Genomic DNA, 18,012 nt, shown 5'->3' with positions numbered 1-18,012 from the left:
GCATGGTGGTGGCAGCATCATGCTCTGGGGATGCTTCTCAGCAGCAGGCCCTGGAAGGCTTGTAAAGGTAGAGGGGAACATGAATGCTGGAGGATAATCAGACCCTGCAAGAGAACTACGACTTGGGAGAAGATTTATTTTCCAGCAAGACAACGACCCCGAGCATACCGCAAAACATACACAGAAATGGTTCAACGACAACAAGGTGAATGTTCTGGAGTGGCCAAGCCAAAGCCCAGAATTCAGAATTTGTGGCTGGATTTGAAAAGAGCTGTAGAATTGCAGTGTCCAGATGTGCCAGCCGGATTGAGACACACTCAGTGCTGTGATTGCAGCCAAAGGTGCATCTAAGTACTGACCTGAAGGGGGTGAATATTTATGCGATCGTTTACTTTACCTTATTTTTAATTGACATTTTGTAAAAATCTGTTTTCACTTTCACATTAAGGTTTTTTTTGTTGCAAATTCTTGTCAAAAAAGGCAAATTATAGCTGTAATAAACATTTTCCTTTTGAGTAGAATTCCTATAAGCTCTTATGCAGAAGGTGCTATTTTTTTCATTTGTCAAAAACTGAACTTTAACTTGAGGGTAAAATAATGCACAAGTTTTTGCTTAGTTTCCCCAAACAAACACTGCTGTAGTTTATCGGGGGGGGGGGGGGGGGAAGAAAAGTGCTTTCCATTTTAATATTTTATTGCAATTTATTCCTTTACAGTTGTGAATAGTATAAAAAAAAACAGACCTTAACATACAGACACACAAGGTCAAAACAAACTCACGATGAAGAAAAACAAACACACGGACCCTAAAACCGGCCTTTCGTAGCTGAATGTCTGTCCTCGCATTAAGACATGTCCGTCGAGCTGTCGTCTCTGAGAACATTAACAGTCTTGTGTTTCCGGCTCCTCCTGAGGGCAAGCAACGACGCAGTAAAAACACATACCGAAACCCACAGATAGTTACTCCTGGTACAGCAACACTGGACAAAACAAAAAAAAACTAAATCGGCTTTACGGACAACAGTGTGTGTGTGCACCATGCTCGAGTGTGTGTTTGCTCTACAACGCGCGTGTTAAAACCGGAGTCCAAGTTCCTACTGGAAGCTGTGTGTACACTGCATGCGTCGGTGGAGTCCGCGCCTACGAGTCCTCTTCGCCATTGACACTTTCGATATCGTCGTCACCTTCCACGTGCTCTCCTTCCTCCTCCTCATCATCCTCTTCTTCGTCCTCCCTCTCTTGACTCTTCACCTGCAGGTTGAATGAGCAAAAGATTTGTTACGTTTAAGCCGTGTTATACTCGGTTACAAACGTTTTAAAAGAAGATTATTTTAAGGATTACACCAATATACTGGTTTGCCAGCACTAGTGAACAATATAGAGTTATTAGAAATTCAGTGTAAGCATTGAAAACCTGCCGTTTAAAAAACGTGCTGGCATGAAAATAGCCATTAAATGAATCAGTAGCTTTAATGCAAAAAAAACAAAAACATGGCACCTCTTCCTCCTCCAGCAGGTCTCCATCGTCCTCCTCCTCTTCGTCAGAGTCGTTCAGCTCCTGGCACTCTCTGTCTCTCTTCATCATGTCGTCCTTGTTGCTCGTGTGCGGCGGTGAAGTCACCTCGCCCGGCTCCGTTTTCATGCCCTTAGCTCCTGCCGCAAATTCAGATATCAGAGTCAGAGAAACCGTGGCTCTGTGCAACCCATCTGGTGTTAGCAAGAGAAGAAATGTGTAGATAGAAGCAGGAGTCAGACACTGCCCACTAAAAACATACTGCGTTTTCCCCCCATACCCGACTTCTTGCTGTGGTCCTTGTCCATGTGCTCCAGGCTGTTCAGCAGGTCGTCCACTTTGCTTTTGATTTGGGTCAACTCCCGCTTGATGGTCTGCAGCTCGTCCACTTTCACTGCAGAGAAAAAAGACGACCTCGGGGTAATAACACGTAAATTACCACTGCGCAGTACCCGGATAGTCTTTGCTGGATGCTGCTCCAGATAATCTTACTTGTTTTGGACGAGGAAGTCCTCTGACCACTCTTGGAGGAAGAAGAGAAGCTGCTCTTTGGTCGCCGGCTGCTTCCTCCGCTCAGGCTGACCCGCGGGCGCTTGGACGGGATCACGGCCCGCGACAAGGGGGGAGGAGGAGGGGGAGCGGGGACACGGGACGGGTACGAGTACATCCTGGAATCAAACACAGGACGAAAAAGATTAACAGAGTCTGGTACAGCAAATGTATTTCATTCAACGAGGTAAAAACTGTGTCACCTGCTCTTTGAAAGACCGAAAGAACATCGTTTTACTTTCAGCGTTCACAATGGACTATTTTCATGCATGATTCACAGCAGGGACAACGACTTCAGGAAATACAGAAAGTGTGCAGAGTGACACAATAGATAATCCGTCAGTTTCCTTCAACCTGAAACATTTGACTCACCTGTCGTAGTAATCTCTCTGAAAGTCATAGTCGAGTTCAAAGGAGGAACTGCTGCTACAAAAGACAAACAAAAAGGAGTCCGTGTCAGCTTTTAGATTTAGTGACAATACTCTTGTTTCTGTTAAGCCACGCCCAATTGTGGTATTTGTCCTGAGATGGCACAGAGTACCAGCTGTTACGTTGTTAGCATGAGCGTCATTGGGACCGACCTGTACATGTCTCCAGCTGAGCGTTTGGAGGTTTTTGACCGGTGTGGTTTGGGTTCTCCAGCCAGGTTGATGTCTGAGGAGAAAACAGATCACAGAGAGTGATGCAGGGGACTTCACATCTGATCCCTCTCGCTGTCAAGCTGTTTACTAAATCTCATTATTTACCTTTAGTCTCGATTTTTATTTTTTTATATTAAAATAAACAAGAATTTAAGCCAACATGTTGGAATGATTAACAATGCAGTCACAGTTTTACCAGCACTAGAACATCTTGTATCTCCTTTTTGCTGGAGGTTTGTCCAACACAAACTTGAGAGTATTTGTACACTCAAAGTGCATTTGTAATTTCAAGAACTTACTTGATAATTGATATTTTTTGTGGTAAAATATCAGACACATGCTCCAAAGCACATTGTTTCTGTCTTAAAACATTTCTGGATTGTTAACGTTGCAGGTGGTCACAAAAAACAACAACTAAACCTTCAAAAACAGTTCACAAAAACTTCACATTTCAAAGCTGCAGCCTTGAAAGATTAACTCGTAATGACGGTGTGTAAAATGTGTTTTTATGTTGTCCATAGCTTTGGCATCAAGGAGTCACACGGTAAAGGTTTTTCAAATTCTACAAGTATGTTTTTTTCCTCTTTAGACTTTTTTCTTGTGCGAGATACTCGTTAGTACTACCTCATTATGCCTTAATGTTTACTCAACTCAATCAGGAAAAACAACCCTTACTATTAAACATATGCAACCTGTGACAAAGCACCGTAAATAATCGTGCTTTGTTTCACGGGGTCACACGCTCTCACGGTTGGGAACCACCGTCCTACAAGATACAAGTACCGGTACAGTCATGAAAAATATCTTAGAAACTAAATCCTTACCAAGTACTTGCCCGACAATCATCCTCCCGTCCTCCCCGTTGACGGCAGTTCGGGCGTTTCTCTCGTTGGCGAACTGAACGAAGGCGAAGCCCTTGTGGACAGAGCAGCCCACGATCTTGCCGTATTTGGAGAAGATGGCCTCCACATCCGCCTTGGTGACCAGCAGGGTGTTGAGGTTGCCGATGAAGACCCGCGAGTTGAGGGAGCGTTGGTCGTTCTTGTTGGTGATGTTGCTGGCCATCAGGCTGGAGGTGGTGGGTGAACGACTAAGCAGGAAGACACACACACACACACACAGACCCCAGATTTAGTGGCAGAATGAGTAACATTCCCCCCCTCTGGACCATTGTTTTTGCTGGGTGATGACCATGAAATAGGACAACAGCGTACACGATCAGCAGGCTTTCCTGGGTTCAGGGTCTTTTTTATTATTGATCAACTCAAAAATATTGTCAAGTCTATTCGTGCTTTTATACAGTACTACATTATGGTTGATGGTGAAGCAGGCAGAAACAATTACGTTTCATTTCACTCAGCAGGAGCAGTTATTTTATCATTCAGCTGTAATGCCCCGTTCAGACCACTAGAGGCCGTTTTAGCTACACCACGATAGAATCTGATCTCTGTATTTCCCACAGAACAAAAAGATCTCAGTGGGTCCCTGGAAATATTAGGATCGCCAAATAAATTTGAATAACTTCTTCTAGTCTTATTTACCATTTACATATACAGTAACATGTGAGCCACATGGATGTTCATTTTGTTCTGATAAATGTAGCCATTTTCTCACATTACATTTGTTTATCTGAGAAAACAAAAAGAAACGAGTGAGATAGCCAGTTAACTCTGCCTAAATGCATTTATTTGGTCTTATTTTTTAAGTATTTAACACGCGTCTATGTTTTAGATAACATACATAAGGATATACATATATTGCTATGAAAGGCCTGTAAATATGGTTACAGCAATTTAATTATAGGTTTATCGTGACTTGGTTTGTCATGTATAGAAATTGGGTACCCAGACACATTTTGGGGAACCCCTTTCTAAAAGACTAAAGGGAGGATGCCAGTCCTCGGTGAAGCCCAGAGCCTTGAGTGAATTTAAGAGCAGCAAACATGTAAAACAGTAGTGGCATCAACAATAACCAACCCACCCCCGGCTCACAGGGGGTCTAACATTCATCACTCACTCCATAGCGTCTGTGTGCAGGGCTGCTGTCGTCTGATGTTTGACACTGTGGGCTGGGATCAGTTTGGGCTGGCGTCGACCTTTCGCCCCTCACGATTTTATACTGAGGCGACAGAAAACACACCTCAGTCAAGCCGAGCAGGGTTATCTTGCACCAAGTCTTACCTGGCTGGAGTGTATACAGGAGTTAAGTGACGAGAAAAACACTAACACGGCTCTTAAGGAAATCCCATTACAATTGGCCACTTTGGGACTCAAACCTGACCCCAATGCTTGTTTAAGTGCAATCCAATTATTAAACATAAGCAGCTAGAAGTGAGACAATACTGTACACATCCAAGTTTAAGAGAAACAAATCTAAACCCGACTGAACCATTACAATCATATCACCAACCGGACAGAAAGTAGACCCTAGCTGGTCTACACGTGCTAGTTTGTGTTGCTTTTATGAAACAGATGTAGGAGTTTGTACTTTATGAGGGTGACGCCCTTTTAGAGTTACGTTAGCTGAGGATCAACTTGCGTAAATATACTTTAAAATATATCACAGCTGTCAAATTGAATAATAAACTGTGGCGACTTGAGGTATGACAATAAGAAACCTCATTAACATTAATGGAGATTTGCAAATTTATAGTTTAAACATGAGTCATCCCATTTATGTCGTACTCCTTAAACATTGAGGAAATGTTACCAGTTTTATTATATTTAACAGGTATTATTGATTTCTAAAATATGTGCAAGCCTAAATTTAAACTAGTTGGAGAATATGACGCGGTACATATAAGTACCATCTTTAACACAATATCAATACTAGAAATGAGTTTCAACATTTAACTCTTTAGAAACTGGAACATGGAAAGTAGAAGACATTCAGACAGACTTTAAAAGGAAACTGTAGATCAGTAATGTGATAGCTGCATCATCACTGAAATGTATGATTTTATAGGAGCACCGTGTGTTTGGGGTTTATTCGTAAGTTCCAGTTAATGTAAACACTATTTAATGTATTGGCTTCTGCCTCTAATGTAAAGACTACACCGGGCTTATATGTGTGTCCCTGCGGCCTAGGAGTAAATGTGAAGGCGTTGATAAACAAACAGCCATAATACTCATTCAGATCAATAAACGTTTAATTAATAAAATGTGTATTTGTAACCTTATGTCAAACAACACTGGGGCCACAGACAGTTCAAAAAACACTTCCACCAAGGAAGTACAAAAACACGGAAAAAAATCTACTCCACAAAAAAAGAAAACGCAAAATCTGGAGATCATCAAAAAGTAGCTAAAAACACCCACAACGCCGACAGCGCCCCAATCAGGTTGGAGTGTGAAACACGGGCCTTGTGTTAGCATTGGGAGCTCAAACACGGCTAGCTAACGTTAGCCAAAACCACAAACATCAAAGCATCACAAAAAAAATACAGAGCAATCAAGATCAGGCATCTCCTTTGCAAAAAAACGAAACCTGCAGAGTTCTTGATAAATGCGTAGTCAATAATCTGTAATCAGTGTGAAGCTGCAACTATAAAAAAAACAATGGACGCTCTGACGCGGCTAGCTTAGCTAGCGAGCTGGGTGCAAAGCGTGCCAAAAACAATTCAGTCTTCATAATAAAACGCTACAAAAACAAAGCTACACAAACTTACGAAAATAGACGAGAATGTAGCTAAGATGCATCCAAACCGTCGTGTTTCAAAACGATAAAAATAAAAATAGCACAACCAGCGCTTGTGTTTTCAAAAAGGAGGATGAGTCTCAGAGTTAGCTACGCTAAGCTAGCACATTACGTTCTGTCCACTTGCAAAATGGAAAAAAAAGCGTCGTCGAGAAAAATCCAAAAAGGGAAGGAAAAATAAAAAAAAAATGTCTGGGGACAAAATACTCACCACGACCGTTACGAGTAAAATGTCTTGCTTTCGGTAAAATCGGTCGAACGTGTTACTTTAGGTCGTCCTTTTAATGGTACCCCCCTTTGAGCAGCGAGCTAGCTTTCATCTAACCACCGAGCTAGCTTACGTCACCGGCAATGTCGCAGGACTGAACAGGGGTAGCTGGTTTTGGGTCACAGAGCAGTCCGGAAGGGCGGTAGCTAAGCTTTCGCTGCAACACGCAGGGTTTTATGCTACCTAACTGCGCTTTCTAAACCGGTGTGGCCCGGTCTCTAAAACGTACTCACCCTGGTGTCTTGGAAAATCAGTCCCTCCCGGCTAAATCGTATTCGTCTTGATTGTTTTTAAATTAGCTTTTAACTTTGTTTTATTAGGTTTTTTTCAAACAATTGTAATTTATGCTCAAAACGCTTCTTATGTCATGGTTTTAGTTTTCTTGGCATGAATAAAAATCAATACTAAATGATGATGCGAATGATTACGAGCATTATGGCACCTGTATCTCTCTTATAATAATACTTATAATAATAACTTTATTTATTTAGTACCTTTTAAAAACAGAGTTTACAAAGTGCTTTGACAGACAAAGCAGCAAAAGCAAGGCAATACGACATTTAGTACCATAACGTGTGCAATTCTTTTAAAGAGATTCATCCCAATATTCCAAATTGTTTTTGTGATTGTTGTGGAGAACTCATGCATAAGTGATCTTTGTAAAATAACCTTATCTGACTATAGTAATAGAGTCACATTTGTAGCTTTGATTATGACTAATTTCCCCACCACCTATAACCTGTATCTTTGCTGAAAGCCTTTTAATACAGGTTTGACTCCAGAATATGAAGGATAATAAACTATGGATTACAAAAAAAGAAAGAAAAAAACCTGTTGACATGAAATAATTGGGTTAAATCAGTGGGGTAACAGTGGTAAATTGGTCAATTCATGCTAAAAAAAAAAGTTATCTATTTATATCCACAATTTATTTGTAAGATTTAAATATTGTACTTTTGAAAACAAAGAACATAAAGCAACAGATCACTGACGTATTACCACAGACAATCAGGAGGTGGCGCTGCTTCTATAAAAATAAATGAATGGGGACACTGGAGATATTTAGATAAACTCCACATTTACCAAACAATAACTGAACATTCATAATTCATCAAGTCGCCATGAGCTACAAGAAAACATCAAAGTCAGAATAAAGGATTATGACCCACCTAGATTATACTCATAGTGATTATTCTTGTATTTCCTAAGTGAAGTGTAATTTTGGTTTGACTACAGTATGTGTGACAGCAAATGACCTGAATGTACTGTCTCAGGTTCCTCATCTAAAGATAGATAAGAAGTTTCATATTGGAGTTTAGCAAGATGTTTCACGCTCATGCAACACCAACACTGGTGTTTTAAGGTAGGACAATTTACATTTTCATCATAATCTCACTTAATCCTATTCATATCTGTGTCAAATTTCAACCCGAGCAGGCGTCTAATCAGCTAGAACAATTGAACACACCTGTGTGGGAGTACCAGTGTTGTTAAATGGGTGGTCGTCCTATCTCACACAAACCTCTTTGTTTTTGATTTGTCAAAAAAAAAATTTCAAAAAAAATCTCAAAGCACATAGCCAACGTAAAACATTTAGCAAACTTTGCAACATTAGTCTGGTAAATGCAGCAGAGAAACTACTCGAATACACATCAAGAAATAATGATTAAATAAGCAACAGCTGTGCCAGCAGGTGGTCAAAGAGAGTCATGTGATCAACACAGGTGGGAAACTCTGCAGACATCTAGTGTACAGGTATTGTACAACACACCTTTTTCACTCCACACTATACTGTAAAGACCTTTTTAAACGTGACAGCGTAAACATTCAAAATGCTCCTTTTGTATTTCCTGTTGCGATGTTTGCTAATGCAGTAGCAGACAGGAAGTAAACTTGGAAGAAAGCTGTTGCATTAGCAACAGAATGGCAATGAAAATGTCTGCAAGGAATGAAATGGTGCGTTAAGTGTCCCAACAGGCCAGCATCCATAACACCAACCGACACTGGAACCTTACAGCACATCTTACTGTAATACAGTCAGTATTTATGTATTATTACACCTGTGCTGTTCTTGGTATGACAGTTGTCTCCAACCTTTTAGGCTTGTGACAATTGAAATGAAGCAATATCCGCTCTTGACCCCTCATCACAATGTCAATGTCTTTGAGTTGTGAGCATTTCATCAAATAGAGAAAGTTAGACTATTCAGAGGTATTTAAAGGCCCTTTCTGTTCTCATTTCACAGCTTGTTAATCATATTGTGACCCCTCAGATTTACCCTTAGTTTATCAGCCACGGTGTTATGATGAAGTCAAATGTATGCAAATTTATATTGGAGAAACATTTATTTTTAATTAAAAACACTGGATGAATCCCATGGAAAATATGGGCTCAAAATCGCCTGATTTGTAACATCACCATGTCATTTCCAGTTAAATGTTTAGAGTTGATTAAATTAGATTTCACTTTAATTAACTTCTGTTCATAATGATATGATGGATGATATTCTCACCGTACCAATGGCTTTTTTTTTATTGTTTTCAGATGCCACAGCATGAAAAGCACAGGTGTAAATGATGAATGAAGGCTGCATTTCTTTTAGCTGCTCCAGTTTTAGGGTCCTGGTGTTGTATATGTTGGCTCACTGTCACACTGTCACACTTTCATGGTTTACTGGGACACTTGAATAGAACGGAGCCTTTGTTAATGTTATTAGCAACACCTGTGGTTTTTCCTGAAAAGTCTAAATGTCTACTGGGAGAAAATGTCTAGAATATGTCTGAACGAGTTTATTGCACCTGAGGAGGAAGAGAGTCAGAAAGAGAAAAGGATGTCAAGCAAAAGAGACCAAAACCAGCTGTTTTCTGTATCTAGTTAGGAGATACAATAGCCCAACTTTTCGTGGAGAATGTGTTCTTTTGTGAATTGTTTTCTCCCATCTGGTTCTGTTTTTTGAGCGGCGTCCCAGAGGACTTGTTTACAGCTCTGTGCATCATCTCGGGAATCAGAAATACAGCTCTGACTTGCAGTTTCACCGTGTAATAAGATACACAGATAAAGGGTTTCGGTGCCTCATTTGTGTATTTATGTCAATCTTTGCAGTGCGAGGAAGGGCCAGATGTTTGACAGGGTGTCACGCAGTGCGTCCAAGTTCTGATGTGATTGGTACAAATGTGGGAGGGACAGGGAGCTTGCTTCACCTTGGGAATTTGACGAGGATAATATTTAGCATTCATTTTTTACCACAGTGTACATTATGCAGAGCTGACAGAGATTCCACAGGAAAGTCTGCAAGCCAAATAACGTGAACATGGTCAGTACAAGGCACCACAAACACACTGTGTACACAATTATAGGGGTACCACTGGAAATAATGATTACAATACATTATATTATTGGTTTGGCAGATGCATTTGTCTAAAGCGACATTCAATCTTTTTGCATGCATTTTGAGAAATTTGAGGTTCAGTGTCTTGCTCAATGTCATAATCATCCAGATGACACACAAATGTACCTTTCTCTGTTACCAAACGACTACAGGCCTATACATTCTCTCTGCAAGGGAATTAAACAACAAATAATTAAAAGTGCCTGGACTCTGCACCAAAATGTAGACAAAACCAAGATAATAATTGTCTTTTGCACAGACGAAGGGAGGCTGAAAGTTAGCGCTCTGAAAATCAAAAGCAAGTCAAAAAACAGCCTCATTCAATTACAAAGTGTGCATTTTACAATTTTAGAAACATAGTGAGAATCAGAGGATTCTTTTCCAGGCAGAAGCTTATCGATACGATCCTTTCCAGCCGGTTAGAAATACTAGAACAGCATTTGCCTCTGAATGAAGACAGAGAAAACAGGTCCCATCAGTTCTCAGGTTTCTTTCAGTTATAGAATAGAGCCTGCTTGTCTGTAAATCTCTCAATTGACTGGGAAATACATCTGTGACTGTCTTTTACCAAATTAACCATTTCGGCCTCTCAGGTCATCAGGTAAAGAGCTGCCAAATGTTCCTAGTTTGCAAACTAAATAAACTTCCAGAAGACATCAGACTTACAAAAGCCTTTAGATTAAGGTTAAACACGTCTGTGTTCTGTGCTGCCTTTGACTGAACCGTAAACACACATCATGCTACACATTATGAGTGCTGTTTATTTCAACACATGCAGGGATAAAAGGGAAATGACTGTGGTGCCATTAAAAAGGTATAATCTGAAGATCATCCATAATGGGTTTCATGTTTGTAGGAAGTTATTATTTAATTACTTATTTAATACTTGCCAGGTTGTGATACTTCTCTGTAAAGGGTCACTTTTTTAATTAAGACATAACATTTGCATAAAGGTTGTAAATGACTAATAATAGGTGATAAACAATTCAATTTGCAGTTATAAATGTTATTAAGAGTCAAGAGTGCAAAATGCTAATAAGCCAGCAGCAAAAGCTAGCCAGTCATCTGTGTTATTAAATGTTCACAACTAATGAAAGGTTTAATAATTCTAATCTGTGATTGTGAATAATGAATTGTACTGATTTTGATCCAGATGCGCTGCAGCTGCATTCACAAAGGTCAGTTGTTTTTGGAATCAAAGGAGATAACAAGACAAAGCAAGTGTGACACAAAAGGAGGATAAATATCAGCCAAGATCTGGCAACCCAGAAATTGTTGTTAGTTTACAGTGGTGGAAAGTAAGTCTACTTTTTTCTGAAATGTAAGCACAAGATCTGAGTGTTAACTGATATATACAGCAAAGTAAATTATTATTACATTATTATTAGCCATTAGTATATGGTTTACAAATTCTTAATGTCAACAAAAGGGTATTACCTTATACACTACTAGGCTATAGCCCCTTGTTATTAAAAATCTTATTGGAAATTTGTACCAAGAATTATATCGGAATATTATGAGAAAATATCACAGCAAAGCCACGAATGATAATGTTAAAAAGTAGGGATGATGTCACCATGGAGTTATGTATTTATGTAGTTTGGTAATTGAATTACTCCAGAAACGTTCAGTCAGTGAATCAAATTAGCTGCATCACATCCTCTGTTTATTAATAAGACTTTAAAAAAAAGAAGTTTGCCTGTGCGTGCGTGTGCGCGCGCAGCAAAGCAGATGCAGGCATGTCCTGTGAGCTCGCGGTGCAGAGAGCGCCGCTGTGACAGGGAAGCACAATCCGCGTGCAGCCAGCGCGAGGCAAAGACCTACTAACAAGCTGTGAACTACATCTGGACGCAAAACGGTAAGAACAGCCCTCAATGTAGACGTTACCTCATGCTCTATGTTGTGTTTTAACAGTTTGTGGCGAACGTTTTAATGCAGATTCTGTGTTTTTACGATTCAGTTAGATCACTTCAAAATATGCCTTTTCTCTTCTGACAATGATCATGATGCAAAACCACGAGAAGTATTAAGAAGTAACGTTAGACATCACTGTAAATGTTGGCAGCTGTCTGTAAACACTCACTCCAGCTGACACATGAACCATTGTTTGGTGGATTTGCAGCAGCTTTACAACTACTAACATGTCAAGAAGTTACGATAAATGAAGAAAAACTTTGCTAAATAGAAGAAAACAGTTCCACGCTGTTATTCAGAAATGTTATCAGGTCTAATTGTACCTCTGTGGGTTACACAATAACTTGTTTTGATTGTGCAACAAGGATTTGAAGAAGGCAATTAATAGATATGCTATACAAGTGAACTCTTACCCAAATGTGATATTTCTTCCCTCTTTTTACTTATGGGACTCTTCCTTTCCGCTCCTCTGCAGTGCACTGATTTATGTAATGTTACTGGAATGAAAAATGCTGCGCAGGGGGTGGAAATCTGGTTTTCTGGAAGCCAAACAGATGAGGAGGCTTGTTTTAATCATTAGTCTCATGGTATCACTGACATGGAGCTTGTGCTGGGGACTCATGGTTTATGCTCAGGCCTCTGCCAGCGCTCCCACAGCACAGAGGTGTGTGCAGCACTGAGTCACAGATAATTACATCATTTACCTCATTTCATCTTATATATGTGGCAATTACAGGGGCGACAAACAAGATTTGTACTCTTCCGCAAAGCTGAAACTGGCGTTAATATGCCTTTGGGAGGTTGGTCAGGTTGTTGATCAATACCCAGAGATTATTTCACCAGATGCTCAGATTGTTTGTTCAAGTGCTTCGATGGAGCATGGTGCTATATGAGCGAGAGACAAGAGCGAGCCAAGATTAGTTTCAGCCCCAAAAATATTTGTTTGCCCTGGCAGTGTGTATATGTTTGGCTTCATATCACACCAGGGAGAGAAAATAACAAAAGCACTTTTAAATTTGAGTGGATGCTGACTTTTCAGAATGTAAACAACGGTTTCGAAATGTTTAATCAGATTACAAGTGAAAGTATCAACGCCGAAACAGAATCCACTCATTCTGCAAGATAGTTGTGAGGTTATACATTCCTTATCATCAGACTCAGGCTGGTTGAGGGGCAGGGGCGAAAATAAAAGGGCACCAGTATTGGAGCAGCGTGTAGAAAGTTGCAGAGCAACCCTTATGGCACTGCATTGCATCTTCTAATGGTAAGGCCACCCGGGCACAGCATCACATTCTATCTAATGGGAGGGCACCTTTAGGGCACTTTATCATGTTTTATCTGCTGAAAAGACACCTTACAGGGCACTTTATCATGTTTTCTCTACTGGAAAGGCACCATGGAAGGCACTTTATTCATTTTCTCGACTGGAAAGGCACCATTTAAAGCACTTTGTCATGTTTTCTCCACTGGGAGGGCATCCTAGGGGGCACTTTGACACAATACATTTGAGAAAAACATCGAAATAAAACAAAGGTGTTTTTATACGTTTGGAAAGAGCCAATCTGCATAATGAGTCATTTTACTTTTGATACTTTAGTTTTGCTGATAATACGTCGGTACCTTTACTGAAGTAACATTTTGACTTTAGGACTTTTGCTTGATTTTGAATATTTTTAGCGTATCTCTACTTTTACTGAGGTAAAGGATCTCAGTATTTTTTTGTGTGCAGATTAAACAAAGAAGATTCAAATGTATAACATACAATCTTTAAAGGTGTTAGTAAAAAACGAAAAAAACACAAATGGCAGTAAATTAAAAACACAACATGAAGAAGAAACAAGTTAAGCTCTGAGGGAAAAGTTGGAGTGACTGGATCTCTTTTGACTATGTAATCTTGTTACACCCTCTTCTTACTACTTGATGAAAACACCTGTTGAGACACAATTTCCTTTGTTTACTTTTAGTAAATTTGATTAAGATTTGAGCAATATTTGGATGGACACGACGTATTACTACAATTCCCTCTGGAGGCTAATAGAGGTCATTTTAAGTCACAGCGTTGTTACTAATACCACTTTAATACTTGTGTTTACAAAGATGACCTAATGTATTTAATTAACGGTTCAAAGTCCCCGAGTGACTCCGATCATATGGGATTTATTAGTGGAAGGCAAGAAACTAATTATCTTTCTCTTACATAAATATTTGTTACCATGAAAAAGCCTGGAGTCTGAATTTGTCACATCCGATCTCGTGCTAGTTTGGACTGCTGTTTCATGACAGCCTGTGTTCACGGTGATGAAATGGTTCATCACTTGTTTTTCTCAGCGGCCCGGTCCCTGCAAACCTTTCAGGGACATTAACAGTGATTGCCCTATAAGCAGAGCTCATTGTGGTTTGGTTCAGAAATATTATTCCTGGCTGAGAGGTGCGTGCTCTTTTGCAACACCCAAGGGTGACACAGCTGGGTAATGCGACCCGCTGCAAGTATCAGAGGCAACTGTTTCAACATTGTTTCTGGTGTGTATTAACTGCAGGCCAATGTCTTTTTAATTTGGTAAATTATTTCAAGTCCCAGCACTTTTCTTCTTAGCACAGTCCAGTGAATTAATGGGATTATAAAGGGTTACAGTTAATACATGGAGGTAGTTTATCTCTATGATTATGAACAGATTCTTGCTTGTGGTTATTCTCACAATACTTGAATAGAAAACAAATGTCTTGCGTGCGTTTGTGTTTGTTTGTATCTGGTCTCTTTGGTTTAGATGTGATTACGTATGTAGCTGCAGGGAAAGCCTTCTTGGTTGAATGATTTGTTGGACAGTGGTGTGTTCGGATCCTTGAATCAAAGTAGCAATAACAAATATAAAATGATTACCTTAAAAGTTAAAACCCTGCATTTAAAAGCAGCCTTTAAGTAATAGTAGCAAAATAGTGTGAAATGCAAACATGCCCACTATGTTCCACACAAGTTACATTGTCACTTTAACTTCAAATCAACATGTAAAAACAACCATTACATGAATACATTTTTAGAAAAAAGGACACTTTTTGGATGTGGGTATGCAGTATAATAATATACGTCCTATGTGGAGCAAAATAGGCTTGAGGATATTTTGGGCAAGTGGGGAAAAGCCCCCCTGCTGGCAGCAGAAAAGTGTGGTTTTAGTGGTACTGAATTAATGCATGACATACAAATCCTCGGTTACTGCCGTTATTTGTCATTAGGCTGTTCTGATATAACGGTGTTTTAGCTTGGCTCTAGTGACCGGTCATAGCCACACAACAGTCAAGTGTCCAGAGTGTGGGAAAACAACAATGCGCATGCCCAAAATGTGATCTTCTGTTGGCCCCGCTGCAGGTGTTTCTGGCTACCTGTCCATTATTAAATCTCTTTTTAGCTCTACGTTTGAAAATGCATCTAGTGTCTTTACCGGCTATAGTCGCCAACTGTGTCTGCCTGCTGTTTGGTGCTGGGCAGGTACAGACAGGTAGTGTACAGTGGGTTTATCAGAGCTTTTGTGTTGTTGCTGAAAACATGCTGCCTACTGCTGAAAACTGGGTTGATGATGAGAGCGTTGAGAGTGAACCAAAAGAGTAAAGTTGTGGGCTGCACATCTATAAATCTGATTGAATATAGACCCAACCCTTCAGCAGAGTTGGTGATAATTCCACATGACACATGTGGAATTAAATTTGAACATAACCTCTATACCTGTGATTCTTAACCATATAGCCACGGCCCATCATTGGGCCGCGAGCGCCACCTAGAGGGCCGCGAAAAACTTTCAGTTTTGCACCTGTGGGCCGCGGGACAGCATAGGTTATCAATTGAAGACACCAGAGATATCACTGTTATCCATGAGACGCTCAGTTACAATATAGCTTCCCACCACCGGGTGGCGGTAATGCGTCAGTCAGTTGTTTAACAAGCTGCAATAAGCAGAAGAAGACATTCAGCTAGCCGCTAGCCTGTAGCGAAAGTTATGGATAAGTTATTAAAAAGAAAAAATGAAGACGACAGTGGTGCCATACCCCCCAAAAGTCTAAATGTGTGCGCAAGTACAACCCTGACTTTCTTAAGTACGGCTTTGTGAACGGAGGCAACGAGGCAGAGCCGAGGGCTCAGTGTGTGGAATGTGGGCTAATGCTATCAAACGAAGCACTGAAGCCTTCAAAAATAAAGCGACACCAAGCGACGAAACATCCAACGCTCGTGGGAAAGCCTGTTGGGCTTCTTGTTGTGTATGCAGGTTTACATACACATGATAATAAATGTCTTTGTGATCATCACATTGTATCATCTCATTTATTTAACAAGGATTTTGCCTGTTCAACACCGGCATCCTCGATCCCCTCCCCTTCCGTTCCTACGGCTTGTTTGCGCAAATACGTCACAAAACATGTCCGTGTTTGGTATCCCAGCATGCCCAAAATCCTCATCTTTGTAAAGAAATCATCGATTTTCTTTCATTTCTTATGGTTTCTCCACAAAAGGAGCCCACACACACTGTCGAAAGTCGCCATAACCGCTGCAAGTCGTATCTTGCAGCATTACGACGGAAAAAGACACATTACAGACCCGACAACGTGCTGGCGGATGTTACCATGGAGCTACTGCCTTCAGATAACGCTAGTACTTATAGTACAAACCTTATCCTCCTCTTCCATAAGCCGTCAACTAACGTTTGCGTAACTGAGCTATTCTCATGCTCGTTCGTGCTCTCGGTCGTAGCCATTAAGCACAGCAAGTCCGCTACTCACACACCACGTCTTCGACCATATATACATAGTTTTTGCAATTTGCAAAGGCTAAAAATAAAAATAAAAGGAAAATAATATAATATCAAAATATAAAGGGAGAAACATCTTTAGTGTGTCAGAATATCATGTGGTTACCATGTGTCCATTTGTGTCTCCAAATGTCCTTTTAGAGCTCCGCCTGGATCTCTTCATGAAGAAACACTGTAGAATGGTCATACTTTGTCCAATCTTCTTCAAATTTGAGGCAGTTGTTCACTGATAGTGTAGTTGCAGCCCTATACTGTCCTTTACCTGTACAGATACAGCCACCGGCAGTTATTTATACTGAAAGATACTTTTTTATTTTATGCGGACAAAAATCTTAAATTTGTACTGACTCCAAAGGCCCACTGCTCTGTTTCTGTATGACCTACAGGTTGTCTGACACTTTTGATGCATATAGTCAGAGTGGGCCCCGGGACACTTTGTACTTGAAAAGTTGGGCCCCGAGGTCAAAAAGGTTAAGAACCCCTCTATACTAAGACAGTTTGACAACCTCTTCATCCTACGTTATGAAGTTGCTTGTATTGTCTTTTGTTCTCAAAAAGTTTACAGTTTGGAGATGAAGACATGATGTTTTTATAAAAGATAACACAATGAAGCTAATTCGTTTATTTCCCACAGGGTCTTCAGTGGGAGGTCAGAGCTTCAGCAGCTTAACAGCAAGAGAGCAGAGAGTTTCATCAATCATCAGTGCAGCAGCAGCAAACTATATTACAACATACATATTGGTAATTAAACTCAACAACCAATCGTCTTATAAAATGAGAACATCATTATGTTAAAGTAAAAGTGTATGTCTTACACAGCATGTAGCAACATAATGCACTGTCTTTGCATGAATTACCGTAGTGTTTGGCCATGTACATTTAAGAGAGAACCACGTAGAGGGATTTGTTGCAATAAAGTTTAAATATTATTACTGGGAGCCACCGAAAACTAACATACAAGGATAACAAATAGAGCAGTTAAATTAAAGAGATCTGTCAAGATTAATGACGCCTCGCAGAATCGGCGCAGCAGACGTACACATAGCTTTCCTCGTTTCATCCGCTCCCAGAGGAAATACGAATTTACATTTCAAAGTTTTAGTACCAAAAAAACAAAAAAATCAAAGAGCAGTCTTCAAAAGATCCAGAGGCCCAGCTGGAAGCACGGGGAGAAATGTTAAACAGGAACAAAAATGTGAGACTGAAAAGTGTTGGTCAGAGTGCCATTGTTTTGACAGGAATACATGTTG

General features: G+C 40.2%; 2 protein-coding genes across 11 annotated transcripts in view; one reads left to right on the top strand and one right to left on the bottom strand.

Annotated features, from left to right (window-relative positions):
* Positions 1-682: 682 nt before the first annotated feature.
* On the bottom strand, positions 683-6,728 carry LOC306789370 (heterogeneous nuclear ribonucleoprotein C). 7 transcript variants are annotated; one of them, XM_079285285.1, is made up of 9 exons: positions 6,371-6,728; positions 4,720-4,821; positions 3,528-3,793; positions 2,644-2,716; positions 2,435-2,488; positions 2,006-2,181; positions 1,776-1,907; positions 1,499-1,653; positions 683-1,251 (listed from the first exon to the last, which is right to left on the bottom strand). In XM_079285285.1, the coding sequence occupies exons 2-9, from the start codon at positions 4,722-4,724 to the stop codon at positions 1,141-1,143; spliced, it is 972 nt and encodes a 323-aa protein (XP_079141411.1). In that variant the 5' UTR covers positions 4,725-4,821; positions 6,371-6,728; the 3' UTR covers positions 683-1,140. The 7 variants fall into 7 exon arrangements, with proteins under 7 accessions (XP_079141411.1, XP_079141412.1, XP_079141414.1 ...); XM_079285286.1 differs by having other exon boundaries at positions 1,499-1,650; XM_079285288.1 differs by having other exon boundaries at positions 1,794-1,907.
* Positions 6,729-11,821: 5,093 nt separating this feature from the next.
* Positions 11,822-18,012, top strand: part of LOC306789680 (zinc finger protein GLIS1-like) — a 37,998-nt gene continuing 31,807 nt past the window's right edge. For 3 of the 4 annotated variants that reach the window (XR_013772678.1, XM_079285756.1, XM_079285754.1), the window contains exon 1: positions 11,822-11,913. The gene's annotated coding sequence lies outside the window, so the exon portion shown is untranslated. The remainder of the gene's footprint in view (positions 11,914-18,012) is intronic. The other variant, XM_079285755.1, reaches the window with a different exon arrangement.

The sequence above is a fragment of the Melanostigma gelatinosum genome, assembly GCF_949748355.1.
Source record: "Melanostigma gelatinosum genome assembly, chromosome: 15".
NCBI classification, from domain to species: Eukaryota; Metazoa; Chordata; class Actinopteri; order Perciformes; family Zoarcidae; genus Melanostigma; species Melanostigma gelatinosum.
Note: the sequence above shows the minus strand (reverse complement) of the source record. Positions and strands in the feature narration are given on the sequence as shown.